Genomic DNA, 22,785 nt, shown 5'->3' with positions numbered 1-22,785 from the left:
ACTGGTCCCGGTGACATCCGTCCACGGGTACCACCTGACAACCGTCCTTAGTGGGTACAGAAAATCAAACACACAGATCACACAAACACCCCTACACACACACACACACAAACACAAGCCACATTTTAACGAATTGCTGGTGTAATTACTCTGATTGCCAACTGTTTCTGAATAAGCTCACTATCCTCATGTTAATCTACGTGGTGGCAAAAGAACCATGGTGGCCAAAGAACACACTTGGCATGGTGCTCTATTTCTGGGTGGGGTTTTCTTGTTGGTTTGTTTTGAATTTTTCTATTCTCTGCAGCCCAAATGCACCGAAAATATTGACATGGCTGCACTTGGAATCCAAAGCTTTCGTTTCAAACTCAGCTGTGTCATCATCCATCATGTAACGTGCTACATATCACTCTCCTTCCCCTTCGCCTTCCCCTTCCACTTCTCCTTCTCCTTCTTCTTCTTCTTCTTCTTGGTACAGATGTCAGTTTACCACTGAATGTGAAACCGAGTTTGTCTTTTGTACGCCAAGGATAAGCAGTGAAAAGAAGTTCCTTTTCTTGTGAAACATACACGTGTGGCGTGCCCCTTTCTCTGGTCCCTCCATGGCATGTGAGCAAGGGGGTGGGTTTCAGGGTACCTCAGAAAAAGTCCCAAACTGCTGAGGACCATGGGTAGACGCTAGATAAGCACTCAAGATTAGTAGGTGAATTATCGGGAACTCAAACCCCAGCCAAGGAAATGCTTTAGGAGTGTGAGGCAATGATATCCTGGTGGTGATGAGGGAAGTGGGATATGTACTCGACACAAACTAGGCTCTAGCTTCTCTCTCCATTTGGGAAAGTACAGTGACACACTTAAGCGTGAAGGACTCAGAGGTGGGGAATGCCTCGGAGACGGAAAGTATGTGTGGAATGTGGAAAGGTGTGAAAAGGAGAGAGCACTGGACCCCAAGCATTCTGGAAAAGGATATCTATCGAGGGCGGCAGCTTCAAAGGGACCCGGGAGCCTCCGAACAGGCCTTCCATTCCAACGCCCACTTGCCTCATGGGATTCCTTCCATGTTCTCAATTGGCAAGGAAGGGTTCCACGCCATCCGTGGCTATTTACATAAATAGGGGCGTGGCATCCTCATCCATTATAAACCCTGAGCTTCTGAGAACTGAACAGTTGGCCAGCAGTTTCCGTGCCATCCCTGTGGGTCTCCCACCATGGATTTGTCCAGCTCATCCGGCACATACAGCACATCCAGAGGTACGTTGCCCTCAGCATCTGGGCTCTGCGGTTGGATCATCCAAATACACTCATGCATCTCCCCACCCCAAGGGTTGATCACCACAAAGATTGAAGTTTCCCAACGACCACCAAATGGCATGGACTGATATGCTGGGACATGTTTCTGGAATCACTTGGGCAAAAGGATGCACCTTGGTTTGGGCATTTCACGTACATATTTCTGGTTTGCTGCTTCATTTGTTTTCCTTCTTGAAATCCACATGGAATTTGGTAGCCCTGTTGCCTGACAATGGCTTCTCTACTAAAAATCCCAGCCTGTGGTTGCAGTGAACGGAACACGAGTATTTGATAACGTTCCCAACTAAACGGACACTCTTTTCCAATTGACAGTGTTTCGGATTTTGAATTTGTTTCGCATGTTCTATTCTTGCTGTTGTTACGGATTTGCTCTGTTATGTTGCGTGTTCTATTTGAACTGGTTAACTTCCACAGTGTCCATGGAAATAATCCACATCCACTATGCATTAAGATTAGGAGACAAAGAGAGATTTTCTTTGAGAACAACTGAAAGCTAGAGCCTGGGAAACAGAGATTCCAGGAGCACTCGCACTGTCTTTCATTAGACTCCAAGGTAGGCACTGCAGGAGTCTCTGGAAAGCCAAAATCTGCAGTGTGACAAGTCCGCTCCTTGAGTGCTTTCCAAATATTTTCCTTGGAGCTGGCAGGAAGGAAGGGCGCTTTTAAAGGGAGTCCCCGTTGGGGATCCAAAACCCTTGCCTTGTCTTGCCTCCTTCCAGAGGGAAACCTGGAGACAACCCTACGTCACCAGCTGCCAGCTGCTAGGGCAGGTAGCCCTTGCAGAAGGGTTGGCGTTGACCTAGAGTTGGAGAGATTTCAGGAAACTCAAGATCTCAAGGGTGTGCCGGACGTGCCTGAAATCACACCCTCCCTGGCCATCACACCCGGCTCCCACCTTAGAATGCAGGAAACAAACACCCATCCATTACCTTGCTACAAGAAATACACAACCTCAAATAGGAAAGGGGTGGGGGGCAGCCCTTCAAACTGCCCAACTGAAAGAATAGCACGCACACGGGGCGAGTCACCATGACCTCGGTGACTAAAAGGTTAACTCATCTTCTGAGGAGTACCGGGCTGTTGTGGGTGTTCGGGTGGGTTGGCGCCATCACACAGGGCAGCACGTTGGTCATAGCTGAAAGAAATAGGTTTTCTAAACAATCCTCTAGTGTGTTCTGTGTTGGGGGTTGGCTTGTGTGTTTGTCTGTCTTCATTTGGCTTTCGTCTACTTTCCTTTCCAATAGTGAAAGTGCAGATAAGTTGTGCGAATGATAGTTCAGAAGCCAGGTTCCTATCATTAGCATAGGATTAGAGGTAAATCTGGTAGAAGCCATCAAGACTGTCCCAGGCCTCCACAGGTGGAAAATCCTTCCACCCGTTTTGGTCACGTTAGCCTGTTTTCCTAGGGCTTTCCCCTTCTGTTTGCATTGCGTCCTGTGGATCCTTGGCGAATGGTGAGGTGATCCCCATAGCCTTGACCCTCAGCTTAGCTTGAGACCCCAGGGTCCCACTCAGCGTGGCTTTAGGGTTGTATCCACGGTTGTTCCAAATGCAGAGTCTTCCCCTGGCTTAGAGATTTTTCTCATGGCACAAGGACCAGCGCTGGGCCGGCACCATTTGTTTGCACCTCCATGGATTCTCCCCTGACACATTCCCCCTTTTCTCTCCCACAGGCCGACTCTCAAGACCATCGCGAAGGAGGAGGCTTGTTCTGAGTCTGAGTCAGAAGGACACCCTGCAAGCACTCTTTCAACAGAACCCCTATCCCGGGATAACGACCAGAGAATGGCTGGCACGAGAACTGGACATTCCAGAAAGCAGAATTCAGGTACAACCGAGTCTCTCGATCCATTTTCCCTCTCGGGGTCCATGTCCAGACGCAAGTCGCCCTACTCCAGTTGGAGTCCTTGCTCTAGGGCTTTCCTCTCCGGGGTGCTCCAGACAGAAGGGACTCGAATCTTGGCAAGGAAGGTGGCTCCCTTAGAAAACATGGCCAGACTGAGCTGTGTGGCGAGAGGTCCATTCAAATGTGTGGTCAAGTATAAAGAGCGAGGGGCCAAGGAAGCAGGAAAGCCTGGTGGTGTCAAGGAGGTGTTTCCTTGATGGCTGGCCTCCGAGGAACTAGCTGTGCTGAAGACTTCCCTCTCTGGGTAGCTTGGAGAGGAGTCACCAAAGTTAGGAACAGCGTGCCTGCAACCTTACAAAGCGTCGTCAAAGACTGATTGACTTTCCCTATGAACACTTTTTCTCAGGGTGTCCAATTTTCCACACACCACCATCAGAAATGTCTAAAAACATGCACACACACACACACACAAGCACAGGTCCACACTGAAGTTCGGCCTCGGGGAATGAGGTAGCATGCACAATGCTTCACTGTTGAAGACAAGGACACATATTCTGAAGATGGGGAGCGGGTACATAAGAGCCTCCTGACCTAAAAGTGATGGAGGCATGTAGTCCCTGAGAAGCAACTGTCAATGAGTAGTTCCCAGGCAGCATGAGAAGAGTGGTTTTCATGGGGGCACTTGCTAATGGATACGATTGCATGTTATGAGACAGTACTGCCTGTGGGGACATAAGAGAGGCAGGGAAACATGAATCGGGCATGGACTATGCCAAAGGGGAGGCAAAGAGACCAAATGAGGGAAAGGAGATTGAGCCTGAGAGCCTGGGACAGAGACAGAGAGAGGGGAAGGCAGGCAGGCAGTCACTTGGGCAGCCGGGCGGGTCGCAACAGAGACAGACATCAACAGGTAGATGCGGAGAATCGTAGACAGAGACCAAAAGACCCACAGAGAAAATGGTAGTTTTGATGAGAACGGCTAGGACGGGGAGAGAGACAGAGAGAGTTAGCTATCCATCCCATTCTGACTGTGGGAAAGCAAGCATTGTCTCCGCCTGTGTCACAAATCATTACTCTGGACACCAGTAAGGTGACTCGAAGAGGAAAGATTATTTTCACGGACACAGATTGTGTATTCTGGAATCTGGTGCACTTCTTCAGAGGTAAAAGCCGGAGTCTACATTCTACATGCTAGTGAGACTTCAGTCCCTTTGAATCGTAAATATTTCTACTGGGGGCAGACGGGCCATACTGGGTCTCCATCAGTCGGCTTGTTGCTGGCCGGCTGGCCGGCCGGCCGGCTGGCTGGTGCGTTTGTTCTATGGTGCATCTCTGCAATAGATCTTGGAAGTACGTGCATAAGCATTGAAAGACGAGGCTTTCTTTCTTTGTACCCAGGTTTGGTTTCAAAACCAACGAAGAAGACGCCTAAAGCAGAGCCGATTGCCGTCCGAGAATGCCTTCAAAGGAGGGCAGTCACAGCCGCTGTGGCCCCCACCACCTGAGGCTTTGACTCAAGGTAAGTACCCGGCATTCCATAAGCGTTTCCCCAGAGCATCTCCCTGAGACAGAATCGTCTATGAACGTGGATGACCATGGGAGGCCAAGAACGCTTCAGAGAGGAAACCATGATATCTTGGGTTCTTGCCCCATTCCTGTTCCACCCAGGAGCATCATGCCCCTCTTAGAGGGTGGGGAGATGTATGCCCAGGAAGGCTTGGAATCTTTGGGCCTGGAAAATGCCCGATGTGCAGAAATGCCTTCTTCCATCACATGGGGCATTTTCACATAGCACTGAAAAAGGTGTATCGATGTATCAATCTTGATCTATAACATACTGCTTCCTACATACCACACACTGGATCTGCTGTGAATGTGTTGAAATTGGCCTGAATGTCCTCTCTTCTCTGTGTGTTTTTCTTTAGGAAGCATGGGAAGACAGGCCAGGCGAAAGAGGACTTTCATCTCTCCTTCTCAAACAAGGGTCCTTGTGCAAGCCTTTGAGAGGGATCGATTTCCATCTATTGCTGCCAGGGAAGAATTGGCTCACCAGACAGGAATTCCCGAACCTCGAATCCAGGTAAGTTCTCCACCAGTGGGTGGAACTTGGCTTCTCCCACGAGAAAGGAGTGATAACGCTTGCGACGGGATGTTGCTGGATATCCGTAGGCTTGGAGACGGGGGATTGGGAGGACGTTCCCTTCATCTTAGGAATACGCTACGGGGGCTGATCTGAAGGCATCTGTTTCCAGAAGAGGAGAGGGCAATGGAAGTCCAGGGAAGCCAGGGAGGGACCTGAGTTTGTAGCTGGTCAATGCCGGCTCTCCTCAAATCCAGGGGTGGGGAGGGGTGCGGAGAGTGGTGTGAGTCCTGTGTTGCCCTGACGTCCTCCCACGTTTTCAAGAGCCAAGGTGTAAGGCCTAGGTAAAATGGACCTTAGATGAGGCCCACCAGTACTTGTCATGGGCCTGACAGATTGGAGGGCAGGTCAGATCAGGGCAGGGCAAGGAGGGGCGGGATGCGGCGGGCCGGGGATGAGGCGGCAGCTAGTCGATCTGGATTGTCATGCTGCTAAAGTTCCTGTCACCCCATATGTCTCCCTAGATATGGTTCCAGAACCGAAGAGCTCGGCACCCAAAGCAGAGCGCTACTGGGCCTGTGAATGCCTTAGCCAAAGGCCCTGATGCCACATCAGCCGTGACTGCCCTGTCGGCCCAAAGTCCCCGGCCCACTGTCCATAGAAGCTCTCACCGTTATCCTCCCTCTCATGCACCTGATAGCATGCAATCCTTTGCTGTGGCCACTCCTGTTTTCTCCCCCTCCTTTCTTGTGCCAGAGGCTACCTATGGGTTCGGTGTGGGCCAGCCGTTGATGTTCATCATGCTCCAGCCCAGCCTGGCAGCCCTTCAGAGATGCCAGAACCCGCAGCCTCTTCCGGCCACAGTTCCGTGGGACAAAGGGTCACATGCTCTCATCGCCAGTGGGCAGCCTGCCCAGGGGGACATCTGGCCACCTGCACCATCAGAGACACACTCCTGGCAGCCGCAAGCAAGCTCAGGTGAAGAGACATCTCTCCAGCTGGAGCAACAACCCCAATACTCAGCCCTTCCAGGCTCCTCAAGCTTCCTGGACGAACTGTTGTCAGACGTGGTCATTCTGGACACGGCAGACCCTTTTCTGAATGTGGACACAGAGGAAGAGGAACTTGCAGCAACCCTGGAAGCCCCCCTCAGCGAGGAAGAATTCAAGGCCCTGCTTGACATACTGCCAGGCTCCCCAGTGCCACAGGTTTAGGGGGAGGAAGGAAGGCCTTCCCCGGTGCCCCATTCAAGCCTCCTTTCCTGGGAGGCAGAGCCATGGGGGAGAGAAAGAAGAAGGAACAAGCAACGCTCATGATAGTGTCTGGCAGGGATAACAAGGCAAGTTGACTGTTGACAGCAACTGCGTTGTGGCCAGGAGGGATGCCATGCTCCACACGGACTGTGTGCACCAAGAGGGACACCCTGTCTGAAGCCTCAAGGAATTCAAACCTTCCAATGACAACGAGGAGGATCCAATGCTGAACTGGATTTCCCCTTGTATGTGACTTTCCATTGATCCAATCAATAAATCTTGGCACTCAGTTCAAGTTCTTGGTTGTGCTTTGGTCGCTTTGATTTCTCCCACATTTCCTCGGAGAGGTGAAATCCCTCCCTTGACCTGGGACAGCATGGAATGTGGTCCAGATACCCCTGTCTAGTCCCATAGCTAGTAGCCACAAACACACCCTAGTGGAATCACGAAAACAGTCTCTCAGTGACAACCTTCACTTGCTTTCTGGGTGCATGGTATGAAAGGGTTCCTCGAGGGCATCGCCTTTGCACACAAGGACAGAACTATGCAAACACTTTCATTGCCAGGGTTCATAGTAACAACTGTGCCCAATGTATTATGCACGCAAATAATCTCTCTCCATCTCACTCTCTCTCTCTCTGTGTCTCTGTCTCTCTCTCTCTCTCACTCACTTTTTCTCTCTTTCTCTCTCACTTTCTCTCTCTCTCTTTCTCTCTCTATCTCTCTCTCACACTCTCTCTCCTTCTCTCTTTCTCTCCTTCTTTTCATTGGGCAGAAATTAACATCAATTTCAAGAGCCACACAGGTGGCATAGGCCTTCTGGAGAAAGAATCTGGCCATGGTAGCCTCAGGACAAGTAGGATTGGAGATGTGGAAAGAGACAGCTTATGGAAGAGTTGGTGCTCTAAAGAGGGTGGGAGGAACACTGGGTCACAGTGTACTGGGAAACACTGAGATGCTTCTGGGTGGAAGGACTTGCACAGACTCTAGCTACAGCTAGGAGCTGTGGCTTTACTATCTTGGTTGTCCAATGCTGGCCGCTCCAGAGAAACCTCGGAGCCCAGGGACAGGCAGCGGTACCTCCACAGGGAGGCCAGCGGTGGACTGTGCATAAACACGCCTGCGGCCTCTCAGGATTCCCTGGCTGCCATGCACATCACAGCTTCTGCTCTCCCAAGCAAGCTTATCCTACCTGGATTGTCCAGGAGGGAGGTGATCCAGGTCTGGCAGGCAGTGCCTTCTGGGAGAAGCCAGCAAATCCCATGTTTCAGTGATTAATTTTCTCAGCCAAAACTTCCAACTACTCTGGAAAACCCACCCTGATCCAACAAGATGGTCATGCCTCCCTCTGATCTCTGGCACTTCAGGACAAGGGACCAGAACATACACCTCCTCAGGACATCCTCCTGGGCCTCCTGGGACTTGCAGACACCTACTGGTCCCGGTGACATCCGTCCACGGGTACCACCTGACAACCGTCCTTAGTGGGTACAGAAAATCAAACACACAGATCACACAAACACCCCTACACACACACACACACAAACACAAGCCACATTTTAACGAATTGCTGGTGTAATTACTCTGATTGCCATTGCCAACTGTTTCTGAATAAGCTCACTATCCTCATGTTAATCTACGTGGTGGCAAAAGAACCATGGTGGCCAAAGAACACACTTGGCATGGTGCTCTATTTCTGGGTGGGGTTTTCTTGTTGGTTTGTTTTGAATTTTTCTATTCTCTGCCGCCCAAATGCACCGAAAATATTGACATGGCTGCACTTGGAATCCAAAGCTTTCGTTTCAAACTCAGCTGTGTCATCATCCATCATGTAACGTGCTACATATCACTCTCCTTCCCCTTCGCCTTCCCCTTCCACTTCTCCTTCTCCTTCTTCTTCTTCTTCTTCTTGGTACAGATGTCAGTTTACCAGTGAATGTGAAACCGACTTTGTCTTTTGTACGCCAAGGATAAGCAGTGAAAAGAAGTTCCTTTTCTTGTGAAACATACACGTGTGGCGAGCCCCTTTCTCTGGTCCCTCCATGGCATGTGAGCAAGGGGGTGGGTTTCAGGGTACCTCAGAAAAAGTCCCAAACTGCTGAGGACCATGGGTAGACGCTAGATAAGCACTCAAGATTAGTAGGTGAATTATCGGGAACTCAAACCCCAGCCAAGGAAATGCTTTAGGAGTGTGAGGCAATGATGTCCTGGTGGTGATGAGGGAAGTGGGATACGTACTCGACACAAACTAGGCTCTAGCTTCTCTCTCCATTTGGGAAAGTACAGTGACACACTTAAGCGTGAAGGACTCAGAGGTGGGGAATGCCTCGGAGACGGAAAGTATGTGTGGAATGTGGAAAGGTGTGAAAAGGAGAGAGCACTGGACCCCAAGCATTCTGGAAAAGGATATCTATCGAGGGCAGCAGCTTCAAAGGGACCCGGGAGCCTCTGAACAGGCCTTCCATTCCAACGCCCACTTGCCTCACGGGATTCCTTCCATGTTCTCAATTGGCAAGGAAGGGTTCCACGCCATCCGTGGCTATTTACATAAATAGGGGCGTGGCATCCTCATCCATTATAAACCCTGAGCTTCTGAGAACTGAACAGTTGGCCAGCAGTTTCCGTGCCATCCCTGTGGGTCTCCCACCATGGATTTGTCCAGCTCATCCGGCACATACAGCACATCCAGAGGTACGTTGCCCTCAGCATCTGGGCTCTGCGGTTGGATCATCCAAATACACTCATGCATCTCCCCACCCCAAGGGTTGATCACCACAAAGATTGAAGTTTCCCAACGACCACCAAATGGCATGGACTGATATGCTGGGACATGTTTCTGGAATCACTTGGGCAAAAGGATGCACCTTGGTTTGGGCATTTCACGTACATATTTCTGGTTTGCTGCTTCATTTGTTTTCCTTCTTGAAATCCACATGGAATTTGGTAGCCCTGTTGCCTGACAATGGCTTCTCTACTAAAAATCCCAGCCTGTGGTTGCAGTGAACGGAACACGAGTATTTGATAACGTTCCCAACTAAACGGACACTCTTTTCCAATTGACAGTGTTTCGGATTTTGAATTTGTTTCGCATGTTCTATTCTTGCTGTTGTTACGGATTTGCTCTGTTATGTTGCGTGTTCTATTTGAACTGGTTAACTTCCACAGTGTCCATGGAAATAATCCACATCCACTATGCATTAAGATTAGGAGACAAAGAGAGATTTTCTTTGAGAACAACTGAAAGCTAGAGCCTGGGAAACAGAGATTCCAGGAGCACTCGCACTGTCTTTCATTAGACTCCAAGGTAGGCACTGCAGGAGTCTCTGGAAAGCCAAAATCTGCAGTGTGACAAGTCCGCTCCTTGAGTGCTTTCCAAATATTTTCCTTGGAGCTGGCAGGAAGGAAGGGCGCTTTTAAAGGGAGTCCCCGTTGGGGATCCAAAACCCTTGCCTTGTCTTGCCTCCTTCCAGAGGGAAACCTGGAGACAACCCTACGTCACCAGCTGCCAGCTGCTAGGGCAGGTAGCCCTTGCAGAAGGGTTGGCGTTGACCTAGAGTTGGAGAGATTTCAGGAAACTCAAGATCTCAAGGGTGTGCCGGACGTGCCTGAAATCACACCCTCCCTGGCCATCACACCCGGCTCCCACCTTAGAATGCAGGAAACAAACACCCATCCATTACCTTGCTACAAGAAATACACAACCTCAAATAGGAAAGGGGTGGGGGGCAGCCCTTCAAACTGCCCAACTGAAAAAATAGCACGCACACGGGGCGAGTCACCATGACCTCGGTGACTAAAAGGTTAACTCATCTTCTGAGGAGTACTGGGCTGTTGTGGGTGTTCGGGTGGGTTGGCGCCATCAGACAGGGCAGCACGTTGGTCATAGCTGAAAGAAATAGGTTTTCTAAACAATCCTCTAGTGTGTTCTGTGTTGGGGGTTGGCTTGTGTGTTTGTCTGGCTTCATTTGGCTTTTGTCTACTTTCCTTTCCAATAGTGAAAGTGCAGATAAGTTGTGCGAATGATAGTTCAGAAGCCAGGTTCCTATCATTAGCATAGAATTAGAGGTAAATCTGGTAGAAGCCATCAAGACTGTCCCAGGCCTCCACAGGTGGAAAATCCTTCCACCCGTTTTGGTCACGTTAGCCTGTTTTCCTAGGGCTTTCCCCTTCTGTTTGCATTGCGTCCTGTGGATCGTTGGCGAATGGTGAGGTGATCCCCATAGCCTTGACCCTCAGCTTAGCTTGAGCCCCCAGGGTCCCACTCAGCGTGGCTTTAGGGTTGTATCCACGGTTGTTCCAAATGCAGAGTCTTCCCCTGGCTTAGAGATTTTTCTCATGGCACAAGGACCAGCGCTGGGCCGGCACCATTTGTTTGCACCTCCATGGATTCTCCCCTGACACATTCCCCCTTTTCTCTCCCACAGGCCGACTCTCAAGACCATCGCGAAGGAGGAGGCTTGTTCTGAGTCTGAGTCAGAAGGACACCCTGCAAGCACTCTTTCAACAGAACCCCTATCCCGGGATAACGACCAGAGAATGGCTGGCACGAGAACTGGACATTCCAGAAAGCAGAATTCAGGTACAACCGAGTCTCTCGATCCATTTTCCCTCTCGGGGTCCATGTCCAGACGCAAGTCGCCCTACTCCAGTTGGAGTCCTTGCTCTAGGGCTTTCCTCTCCGGGGTGCTCCAGACAGAAGGGACTCGAATCTTGGCAAGGAAGGTGGCTCCCTTTAGAAAACATGGCCAGACTGAGCTGTGTGGCGAGAGGTCCATTCAAATGTGTGGTCAAGTATAAAGAGCGAGGGGCCAAGGAAGCAGGAAAGCCTGGTGGTGTCAAGGAGGTGTTTCCTTGATGGCTGGCCTCCGAGGAACTAGCTGTGCTGAAGACTTCCCTCTCTGGGTAGCTTGGAGAGGAGTCACCAAAGTTAGGAACAGCGTGCCTGCAACCTTACAAAGCGTCATCAAAGACTGATTGACTTTCCCTATGAACACTTTTTCTCAGGGTGTCCAATTTTCCACACACCACCATCAGAAATGTCTAAAAACATGCACACACACACACACACAAGCACAGGTCCACACTGCAGTTCGGCCTCGGGGAATGAGGTAGCATGCACAATGCTTCACTGTTGAAGACAAGGACACATATTCTGAAGATGGGGAGCGGGTACATAAGAGCCTCCTGACCTAAAAGTGATGGAGGCATGTAGTCCCTGAGAAGCAACTGTCAATGAGTAGTTCCCAGGCAGCATGAGAAGAGTGGTTTTCATGGGGGCACTTGCTAATGGATACGATTGCATGTTATGAGACAGTACTGCCTGTGGGGACATAAGAGAGGCAGGGAAACATGAATCGGGCATGGACTATGCCAAAGGGGAGGCAAAGAGACCAAATGAGGGAAAGGAGATTGAGCCTGAGAGCCTGGGACAGAGACAGAGAGAGGGGAAGGCAGGCAGGCAGTCACTTGGGCAGCCGGGCGGGTCGCAACAGAGACAGACATCAACAGGTAGATGCGGAGAATCGTAGACAGAGACCAAAAGACCCACAGAGAAAATGGTAGTTTTGATGAGAACGGCTAGGGCGGGGAGAGAGACAGAGAGAGTTAGCTATCCATCCCATTCTGACTGTGGGAAAGCAAGCATTGTCTCCGTCTGTGTCACAAATCATTACTCTGGACACCAGTAAGGTGACTCGAAGAGGAAAGATTATTTTCACGGACACAGATTGTGTATTCTGGAATCTGGTGCACTTCTTCAGAGGTAAAAGCCGGAGTCTACATGCTAGTGAGACTTCAGTCCCTTTGAATCGTAAATATTTCTACTGGGGGCAGACGGGCCATACTGGGTCTCCATCAGTCGGCTTGTTGCTGGCCGGCTGGCCGGCCGGCCGGCTGGCTGGTGCGTTTGCTCTATGGTGCATCCCTGCAATAGATCTTGGAAGTACGTGCATAAGCATTGAAAGACGAGGCTTTCTTTCTTTGTACCCAGGTTTGGTTTCAAAACCAACGAAGAAGACGCCTAAAGCAGAGCCGACTGCCGTCGGAGAATGCCTTCAAAGGAGGGCAGTCACAGCCGCTGTGGCCACCACCACCTGAGGCTTTGACTCAAGGTAAGTACCCGGCATTCCATAAGCGTTTCCCCAGAGCATCTCCCTGAGACAGAATCGTCTATGAACGTGGATGACCATGGGAGGCCAAGAACGCTTCAGAGAGGAAACCATGATATCTTGGGTTCTTGCCCCATTCCTGTTCCACCCAGGAGCATCATGCCCCTCTTAGAGGGTGGGGAGATGTATGCCCAGGAAGGCTTGGAATCTTTGGGTCTGGAAAATGCCCGATGTGCAGAAATGCCTTCTTCCATCACATGGGGCGTTTTCACATAGCACTGAATAAGGTGTATCGATGTATCAATCTTGATCTATAACATACTGCTTCCTACATACCACACACTGGATCTGCTGTGAATGTGTTGAAATTGGCCTGAATGTCCTCTCTTCTCTGTGTGTTTTTCTTTAGGAAGCATGGGAAGACAGGCCAGGCGAAAGAGGACTTTCATCTCTCCTTCTCAAACAAGGGTCCTTGTGCAAGCCTTTGAGAGGGATCGATTTCCATCTATTGCTGCCAGGGAAGAATTGGCTCACCAGACAGGAATTCCCGAACCTCGAATCCAGGTAAGTTCTCCACCAGTGGGTGGAACTTGGCTTCTCCCACGAGAAAGGAGTAATAACGCTTGCGACGGGATGTTGCTGGATATCCGTAGGCTTGGAGACGGGGGATTGGGAGGACGTTCCCTTCATCTTAGGAATACGCTACGGGGGCTGATCTGAAGGCATCTGTTTCCAGAAGAGGAGAGGGCAATGGAAGTCCTGGGCAGCCAGGGAGGGACCTGAGTTTGTAGCTGGTCAATGCCGGCTCTCCTCAAATCCAGGGGTGGGGAGGGGTGCGGACAGTGGTGTGAGTCCTGTGTTGCCCTGACGTCCTCCCGCGTTTTCAAGAGCCAAGGTGTAAGGCCTAGGTAAAATGGACCTTAGATGAGGCCCACCAGTACTTGCCATGGGCCTGACAGATTGGAGGGCAGGTCAGATCAGGGCAGGGCAAGGAGGGGCGGGATGCGGCGGGCCGGGGATGAGGCGGCAGCTAGTCGATCTGGATTGTCATGCTGCTAAAGTTCCTGTCACCCCATATGTCTCCCTAGATATGGTTCCAGAACCGAAGAGCTCGGCACCCAAAGCAGAGCGCTACTGGGCCTGTGAATGCCTTAGCCAAAGGCCCTGATGCCACATCAGCCGTGACTGCCCTGTCGGCCCAAAGTCCCCGGCCCACTGTCCATAGAAGCTCTCACCGTTATCCTCCCTCTCATGCACCTGATAGCATGCAATCCTTTGCTGCGGCCACTCCTGTTTTCTCCCCCTCCTTTCTTGTGCCAGAGGCTTCCTATGGGTTCGGTGTGGGCCAGCCGTTGATGTTCATCATGCTCCAGCCCAGCCTGGCAGCCCTTCAGAGATGCCAGAACCCGCAGCCTCTTCCGGCCACAGTTCCGTGGGGCAAAGGGTCACATGCTCTCATCGCCAGTGGGCAGCCTGCCCAGGGGGACATCTGGCCACCTGCACCATCAGAGACACACTCCTGGCAGCCGCAAGCAAGCTCAGGTGAAGAGACATCTCTCCAGCTGGAGCAACAGCCCCAATACTCAGCCCTTCCAGGCTCCTCAAGCTTCCTGGACGAACTGTTGTCAGACGTGGACATTCTGGACACGGCAGACCCTTTTCTGAATGTGGACACAGAGGAAGAGGAACTTGCAGCAACCCTGGAAGCCCCCCTCAGCGAGGAAGAATTCAAGGCCCTGCTTGACATACTGCCAGGCTCCCCAGTGCCACAGGTTTAGGGGGAGGAAGGAAGGCCTTCCCCCGTGCCCCTTTCAAGCCTCCTTTCCTGGGAGGCAGAGCCATGGGGGAGAGAAAGAAGAAGGAACAAGCAACGCTCATGATAGTGTCTGGCAGGGGTAACAAGGCAAGTTGACTGTTGACAGCAACTGCGTTGTGGCCAGGAGGGATGCCATGCTCCACACGGACTGTCACAAAGCTTGCGCACCAAGAGGGACACCCTGTCGGAAGCCTCAAGGAATTCAAACCTTCCAATGACAACGAGGAGGATCCAATGCTGAACTGGATTTCCCCTTGTATGTGACTTTCCATTGATCCAATCAATAAATCTTGGCACTCAGTTCAAGTTCTTGGTTGTGCTTTGGTCGCTTTGATTTCTCCCGCATTTCCTCGGAGAGGTGAAATCCCTCCCTTGACGTGGGACAGCTTGGAATGTGGTCCAGATACCCCTGTCTAGTCCCATAGCTAGTAGCCACAAACACACCCTAGTGGAATCACGAAAACAGTCTCTCAGTGACAACCTTCACTTGCTTTCTGGGTGCATGGTATGAAAGGGTTCCTCGAGGGCATTGCCTTTGCACACAAGGACAGAACTATGTAAACACTTTCATTGCCAGGGTTCATAGTAACAACTGTGCCCAATGTATTATGCACGCAAATAATCTCTCTCCATCTCACTCTCTCTATCTCTCTCTGTCTCTGTCTCTCTCACTCACTTTCTCTCTCTCTTTCTCTCTCACTTTCTCTCTCACTTTCTCTCTCTCTCTCTCTCTCTCTCTCTCTCTGTCTCTCTCTCACTCTCTCTCCTTCTCTCTTTCTCTCCTTCTTTTCATTGGGCAGAAATGGAACATCAATTTCAAGAGCCACACAGGTGGCATAGGCCTTCTGGAGAAAGAATCTGGCCATGGTAGCCTCAGGACAAGTAGGATTGGAGATGTGGAAAGAGACAGCTTATGGAAGAGTTGGTGCTCTAAAGAGGGTGGGAGGAACACTGGGTCACAGTGTACTGGGAAACACTGAGATGCTTCTGGGTGGAAGGACTTGCACAGACTCTAGCTACAGCTAGGAGCTGTGGCTTTACTATCTTGGTTGTCCAATGCTGGCCGCTCCAGAGAAACCTCGGAGCCCAGGGACAGGCAGCGGTACCTCCACAGGGAGGCCAGCGGTGGACTGTGCATAAACACGCCTGCGGCCTCTCAGGATTCCCTGGCTGCCATGCACATCACAGCTTCTGCTCTCCCAAGCAAGCTTATCCTACCTGGATTGTCCAGGAGGGAGGTGATCCAGGTCTGGCAGGCAGTGCCTTCTGGGAGAAGCCAGCAAATCCCATGTTTCAGTGATTAATTTTCTCAGCCAAAACTTCCAACTACTCTGGAAAACCCACCCTGATCCAACAAGATGGTCATGCCTCCCTCTGATCTCTGGCACTTCAGGACAAGGGACCAGAACATACACCTCCTCAGGACATCCTCCTGGGCCTCCTGGGACTTGCAGACACCTACTGGTCCCGGTGACATCCGTCCACGGGTACCACCTGACAACCGTCCTTAGTGGGTACAGAAAATCAAACACACAGATCACACAAACACCCCTACACACACACACACACAAACACAAGCCACATTTTAACGAATTGCTGGTGTAATTACTCTGATTGCCAACTGTTTCTGAATAAGCTCACTATCCTCATGTTAATCTACGTGGTGGCAAAAGAACCATGGTGGCCAAAGAACACACTTGGCATGGTGCTCTATTTCTGGGTGGGGTTTTCTTGTTGGTTTGTTTTGAATTTTTCTATTCTCTGCAGCCCAAATGCACCGAAAATATTGACATGGCTGCACTTGGAATCCAAAGCTTTCGTTTCAAACTCAGCTGTGTCATCATCCATCATGTAACGTGCTACATATCACTCTCCTTCCCCTTCGCCTTCCCCTTCCACTTCTCCTTCTCCTTCTTCTTCTTCTTCTTCTTGGTACAGATGTCAGTTTACCACTGAATGTGAAACCGAGTTTGTCTTTTGTACGCCAAGGATAAGCAGTGAAAAGAAGTTCCTTTTCTTGTGAAACATACACGTGTGGCGAGCCCCTTTCTCTGGTCCCTCCATGGCATGTGAGCAAGGGGGTGGGTTTCAGGGTACCTCAGAAAAAGTCCCAAACTGCTGAGGACCATGGGTAGACGCTAGATAAGCACTCAAGATTAGTAGGTGAATTATCGGGAACTCAAACCCCAGCCAAGGAAATGCTTTAGGAGTGTGAGGCAATGATATCCTGGTGGTGATGAGGGAAGTGGGATATGTACTCGACACAAACTAGGCTCTAGCTTCTCTCTCCATTTGGGAAAGTACAGTGACACACTTAAGCGTGAAGGACTCAGAGGTGGGGAATGCCACGGAGACGGAAAGTATGTGTGGAATGTGGAAAGGTGTGAAAAGGAGAGAGCACTGGACCCCAAGCATTCTGGAAAAGGATATCTATCGAGGGCGGCAGCTTCAAAGGGACCCGGGAGCCTCCGAACAGGCCTTCCATTCCAACGCCCACTTGCCTCACGGGATTCCTTCCATGTTCTCAATTGGCAAGGAAGGGTTCCACGCCATCCGTGGCTATTTACATAAATAGGGGCGTGGCATCCTCATCCATTATAAACCCTGAGCTTCTGAGAACTGAACAGTTGGCCAGCAGTTTCCGTGCCATCCCTGTGGGTCTCCCACCATGGATTTGTCCAGCTCATCCGGCACATACAGCACATCCAGAGGTACGTTGCCCTCAGCATCTGGGCTCTGCGGTTGGATCATCCAAATACACTCATGCATCTCCCCACCCCAAGGGTTGATCACCACAAAGATTGAAGTTTCCCAACGACCACCAAATGGCATGGACTGATATGCTGGGACATGTTTCTGGAATCACTTGGGCAAAAGGATGCACCTTGGTTTGGGCATTTCACGTACATATTTCTGGTTTGCTGCTTCATTTGTTTTCCTTCTTGAAATCCACATGGAATTTGGTAGCCCTGTTGCCTGACAATGGCTTCTCTACTAAAAATCCCAGCCTGTGGTTGCAGTGAACGGAACACGAGTATTTGATAACGTTCCCAACTAAACGGACACTCTTTTCCAATTGACAGTGTTTCGGATTTTGAATTTGTTTCGCATGTTCTATTCTTGCTGTTGTTACGGATTTGCTCTGTTATGTTGCGTGTTCTATTTGAACTGGTTAACTTCCACAGTGTCCATGGAAATAATCCACATCCACTATGCATTAAGATTAGGAGACAAAGAGAGATTTTCTTTGAGAACAACTGAAAGCTAGAGCCTGGGAAACAGAGATTCCAGGAGCACTCGCACTGTCTTTCATTAGACTCCAAGGTAGGCACTGCAGGAGTCTCTGGAAAGCCAAAATCTGCAGTGTGACAAGTCCGCTCCTTGAGTGCTTTCCAAATATTTTCCTTGGAGCTGGCAGGAAGGAAGGGCGCTTTTAAAGGGAGTCCCCGTTGGGGATCCAAAACCCTTGCCTTGTCTTGCCTCCTTCCAGAGGGAAACCTGGAGACAACCCTACGTCACCAGCTGCCAGCTGCTAGGGCAGGTAGCCCTTGCAGAAGGGTTGGCGTTGACCTAGAGTTGGAGAGATTTCAGGAAACTCAAGATCTCAAGGGTGTGCCGGACGTGCCTGAAATCACACCCTCCCTGGCCATCACACCCGGCTCCCACCTTAGAATGCAGGAAACAAACACCCATCCATTACCTTGCTACAAGAAATACACAACCTCAAATAGGAAAGGGGTGGGGGGCAGCCCTTCAAACTGCCCAACTGAAAGAATAGCACGCACACGGGGCGAGTCACCATGACCTCGGTGACTAAAAGGTTAACTCATCTTCTGAGGAGTACCGGGCTGTTGTGGGTGTTCGGGTGGGTTGGCGCCATCAGACAGGGCAGCACGTTGGTCATAGCTGAAAGAAATAGGTTTTCTAAACAATCCTCTAGTGTGTTCTGTGTTGGGGGTTGGCTTGTGTGTTTGTCTGTCTTCATTTGGCTTTCGTCTACTTTCCTTTCCAATAGTGAAAGTGCAGATAAGTTGTGCGAATGATAGTTCAGAAGCCAGGTTCCTATCATTAGCATAGGATTAGAGGTAAATCTGGTAGAAGCCATCAAGACTGTCCCAGGCCTCCACAGGTGGAAAATCCTTCCACCCGTTTTGGTCACGTTAGCCTGTTTTCCTAGGGCTTTCCCCTTCTGTTTGCATTGCGTCCTGTGGATCCTTGGCGAATGGTGAGGTGATCCCCATAGCCTTGACCCTCAGCTTAGCTTGAGACCCCAGGGTCCCACTCAGCGTGGCTTTAGGGTTGTATCCACGGTTGTTCCAAATGCAGAGTCTTCCCCTGGCTTAGAGATTTTTCTCATGGCACAAGGACCAGCGCTGGGCCGGCACCATTTGTTTGCACCTCCATGGATTCTCCCCTGACACATTCCCCCTTTTCTCTCCCACAGGCCGACTCTCAAGACCATCGCGAAGGAGGAGGCTTGTTCTGAGTCTGAGTCAGAAGGACACCCTGCAAGCACTCTTTCAACAGAACCCCTATCCCGGGATAACGACCAGAGAATGGCTGGCACGAGAACTGGACATTCCAGAAAGCAGAATTCAGGTACAACCGAGTCTCTCGATCCATTTTCCCTCTCGGGGTCCATGTCCAGACGCAAGTCGCCCTACTCCAGTTGGAGTCCTTGCTCTAGGGCTTTCCTCTCCGGGGTGCTCCAGACAGAAGGGACTCGAATCTTGGCAAGGAAGGTGGCTCCCTTAGAAAACATGGCCAGACTGAGCTGTGTGGCGAGAGGTCCATTCAAATGTGTGGTCAAGTATAAAGAGCGAGGGGCCAAGGAAGCAGGAAAGCCTGGTGGTGTCAAGGAGGTGTTTCCTTGATGGCTGGCCTCCGAGGAACTAGCTGTGCTGAAGACTTCCCTCTCTGGGTAGCTTGGAGAGGAGTCACCAAAGTTAGGAACAGCGTGCCTGCAACCTTACAAAGCGTCGTCAAAGACTGATTGACTTTCCCTATGAACACTTTTTCTCAGGGTGTCCAATTTTCCACACACCACCATCAGAAATGTCTAAAAACATGCACACACACACACACACAAGCACAGGTCCACACTGAAGTTCGGCCTCGGGGAATGAGGTAGCATGCACAATGCTTCACTGTTGAAGACAAGGACACATATTCTGAAGATGGGGAGCGGGTACATAAGAGCCTCCTGACCTAAAAGTGATGGAGGCATGTAGTCCCTGAGAAGCAACTGTCAATGAGTAGTTCCCAGGCAGCATGAGAAGAGTGGTTTTCATGGGGGCACTTGCTAATGGATACGATTGCATGTTATGAGACAGTACTGCCTGTGGGGACATAAGAGAGGCAGGGAAACATGAATCGGGCATGGACTATGCCAAAGGGGAGGCAAAGAGACCAAATGAGGGAAAGGAGATTGAGCCTGAGAGCCTGGGACAGAGACAGAGAGAGGGGAAGGCAGGCAGGCAGTCACTTGGGCAGCCGGGCGGGTCGCAACAGAGACAGACATCAACAGGTAGATGCGGAGAATCGTAGACAGAGACCAAAAGACCCACAGAGAAAATGGTAGTTTTGATGAGAACGGCTAGGGCGGGGAGAGAGACAGAGAGAGTTAGCTATCCATCCCATTCTGACTGTGGGAAAGCAAGCATTGTCTCCGTCTGTGTCACAAATCATTACTCTGGACACCAGTAAGGTGACTCGAAGAGGAAAGATTATTTTCACGGACACAGATTGTGTATTCTGGAATCTGGTGCACTTCTTCAGAGGTAAAAGCCGGAGTCTACATGCTAGTGAGACTTCAGTCCCTTTGAATCGTAAATATTTCTACTGGGGGCAGACGGGCCATACTGGGTCTCCATCAGTCGGCTTGTTGCTGGCCGGCTGGCCGGCCGGCCGGCTGGCTGGTGCGTTTGTTCTATGGTGCATCCCTGCAATAGATCTTGGAAGTACGTGCATAAGCATTGAAAGACGAGGCTTTATTTCTTTGTACCCAGGTTTGGTTTCAAAACCAACGAAGAAGACGCCTAAAGCAGAGCCGATTGCCGTCGGAGAATGCCTTCAAAGGAGGGCAGTCACAGCCGCTGTGGCCACCACCACCTGAGGCTTTGACTCCAGGTAAGTACCCGGCATTCCATAAGCGTTTCCCCAGAGCATCTCCCTGAGACAGAATCGTCTATGAACGTGGATGACCATGGGAGGCCAAGAACGCTTCAGAGAGGAAACCATGATATCTTGGGTTCTTGCCCCATTCCTGTTCCACCCAGGAGCATCATGCCCCTCTTAGAGGGTGGGGAGATGTATGCCCAGGAAGGCTTGGAATCTTTGGGTCTGGAAAATGCCCGATGTGCAGAAATGCCTTCTTCCATCACATGGGGCGTTTTCACATAGCACTGAATAAGGTGTATCGATGTATCAATCTTGATCTATAACATACTGCTTCCTACATACCACACACTGGATCTGCTGTGAATGTGTTGAAATTGGCCTGAATGTCCTCTCTTCTCTGTGTGTTTTTCTTTAGGAAGCATGGGAAGACAGGCCAGGCGAAAGAGGACTTTCATCTCTCCTTCTCAAACAAGGGTCCTTGTGCAAGCCTTTGAGAGGGATCGATTTCCATCTATTGCTGCCAGGGAAGAATTGGCTCACCAGACAGGAATTCCCGAACCTCGAATCCAGGTAAGTTCTCCACCAGTGGGTGGAACTTGGCTTCTCCCACGAGAAAGGAGTGATAACGCTTGCGACGGGATGTTGCTGGATATCCGTAGGCTTGGAGACGGGGGATTGGGAGGACGTTCCCTTCATCTTAGGAATACGCTACGGGGGCTGATCTGAAGGCATCTGTTTCCAGAAGAGGAGAGGGCAATGGAAGTCCTGGGCAGCCAGGGAGGGACCTGAGTTTGTAGCTGGTCAATGCCGGCTCTCCTCAAATCCAGGGGTGGGGAGGGGTGCGGACAGTGGTGTGAGTCCTGTGTTGCCCTGACGTCCTCCCGCGTTTTCAAGAGCCAAGGTGTAAGGCCTAGGTAAAGTGGACCTTAGATGAGGCCCACCAGTACTTGCCATGGGCCTGACAGATTGGAGGGCAGGTCAGATCAGGGCAGGGCAAGGAGGGGCGGGATGCGGCGGGCCGGGGATGAGGCGGCAGCTAGTCGATCTGGATTGTCATGCTGCTAAAGTTCCTGTCACCCCATATGTCTCCCTAGATATGGTTCCAGAACCGAAGAGCTCGGCACCCAAAGCAGAGCGCTACTGGGCCTGTGAATGCCTTAGCCAAAGGCCCTGATGCCAAATCAGCCGTGACTGCCCTGTCGGCCCAAAGTCCCCGGCCCACTGTCCATAGAAGCTCTCACCGTTATCCTCCCTCTCATGCACCTGATAGCATGCAATCCTTTGCTGCGGCCACTCCTGTTTTCTCCCCCTCCTTTCTTGTGCCAGAGGCTTCCTATGGGTTCGGTGTGGGCCAGCCGTTGATGTTCATCATGCTCCAGCCCAGCCTGGCAGCCCTTCAGAGATGCCAGAACCCGCAGCCTCTTCCGGCCACAGTTCCGTGGGGCAAAGGGTCACATGCTCTCATCGCCAGTGGGCAGCCTGCCCAGGGGGACATCTGGCCACCTGCACCATCAGAGACACACTCCTGGCAGCAGCAAGCAAGCTCAGGTGAAGAGACATCTCTCCAGCTGGAGCAACAGCCCCAATACTCAGCCCTTCCAGGCTCCTCAAGCTTCCTGGACGAACTGTTGTCAGACGTGGACATTCTGGACACGGCAGACCCTTTTCTGAATGTGGACACAGAGGAAGAGGCACTTGCAGCAACCCTGGAAGCCCCCCTCAGCGAGGAAGAATTCAAGGCCCTGCTTGACATACTGCCAGGCTCCCCAGTGCCACAGGTTTAGGGGGAGGAAGGAAGGCCTTCCCCCATGCCCCTTTCAAGCTTCCTTTCCTGGGAGGAAGAGCCATGGGGGAGAGAAAGAAGAAGGAACAAGCAACGCTCATGATAGTGTCTGGCAGGGATAACAAGGCAAGTTGACTGTTGACAGCAACTGCGTTGTGGCCAGGAGGGATGCCATGCTCCACACGGACTGTCACAAAGCTTGCGCACCAAGAGGGACACCCTGTCGGAAGCCTCAAGGAATTCAAACCTTCCAATGACAACGAGGAGGATCCAATGCTGAACTGGATTTCCCCTTGTATGTGACTTTCCATTGATCCAATCAATAAATCTTGGCACTCAGTTCAAGTTCTTGGTTGTGCTTTGGTCGCTTTGATTTCTCCCGCATTTCCTCGGAGAGGTGAAATCCCTCCCTTGACGTGGGACAGCTTGGAATGTGGTCCAGATACCCCTGTCTAGTCCCATAGCTAGT

The 22,785-nt window shown here is 51.1% G+C and overlaps 3 protein-coding genes across 3 annotated transcripts; all 3 read left to right on the top strand.

The window, feature by feature from the left end:
• Positions 1–1,208: 1,208 nt before the first annotated feature.
• Positions 1,209–6,451, top strand: LOC149749466 (double homeobox protein 4-like protein 4). The gene is made up of 5 exons (XM_089909941.1): positions 1,209–1,251; positions 2,985–3,139; positions 4,556–4,676; positions 5,083–5,237; positions 5,762–6,451. Exons 1-5 carry the CDS (start codon positions 1,209–1,211, stop codon positions 6,449–6,451), a joined length of 1,164 nt encoding a protein of 387 aa, XP_089766067.1.
• A 2,687-nt stretch (positions 6,452–9,138) lies between these two features.
• Positions 9,139–14,375, top strand: LOC149749465 (double homeobox protein 4-like protein 4). The gene is made up of 5 exons (XM_089909940.1): positions 9,139–9,181; positions 10,915–11,069; positions 12,480–12,600; positions 13,007–13,161; positions 13,686–14,375. The coding sequence occupies exons 1-5, from the start codon at positions 9,139–9,141 to the stop codon at positions 14,373–14,375; spliced, it is 1,164 nt and encodes a 387-aa protein (XP_089766066.1).
• A 167-nt stretch (positions 14,376–14,542) lies between these two features.
• On the top strand, positions 14,543–22,317 carry LOC149749464 (double homeobox protein 4-like protein 4). The gene is made up of 5 exons (XM_089909939.1): positions 14,543–14,669; positions 18,858–19,012; positions 20,422–20,542; positions 20,949–21,103; positions 21,628–22,317. Exons 1-5 carry the CDS (start codon positions 14,543–14,545, stop codon positions 22,315–22,317), a joined length of 1,248 nt encoding a protein of 415 aa, XP_089766065.1.
• Positions 22,318–22,785: the final 468 nt, after the last annotated feature.

This window comes from Delphinapterus leucas, chromosome 4 (assembly GCF_059928025.1).
Source record: "Delphinapterus leucas isolate spDelLeu-1000000601 "Yukka" chromosome 4, BTC_Dleu_Yukka2, whole genome shotgun sequence".
NCBI lineage: Eukaryota > Metazoa > Chordata > Mammalia > Artiodactyla > Monodontidae > Delphinapterus > Delphinapterus leucas.
The sequence above is the reverse complement of the archived record's forward strand: the minus strand, read 5'-3'. Positions and strand labels throughout refer to the sequence as shown.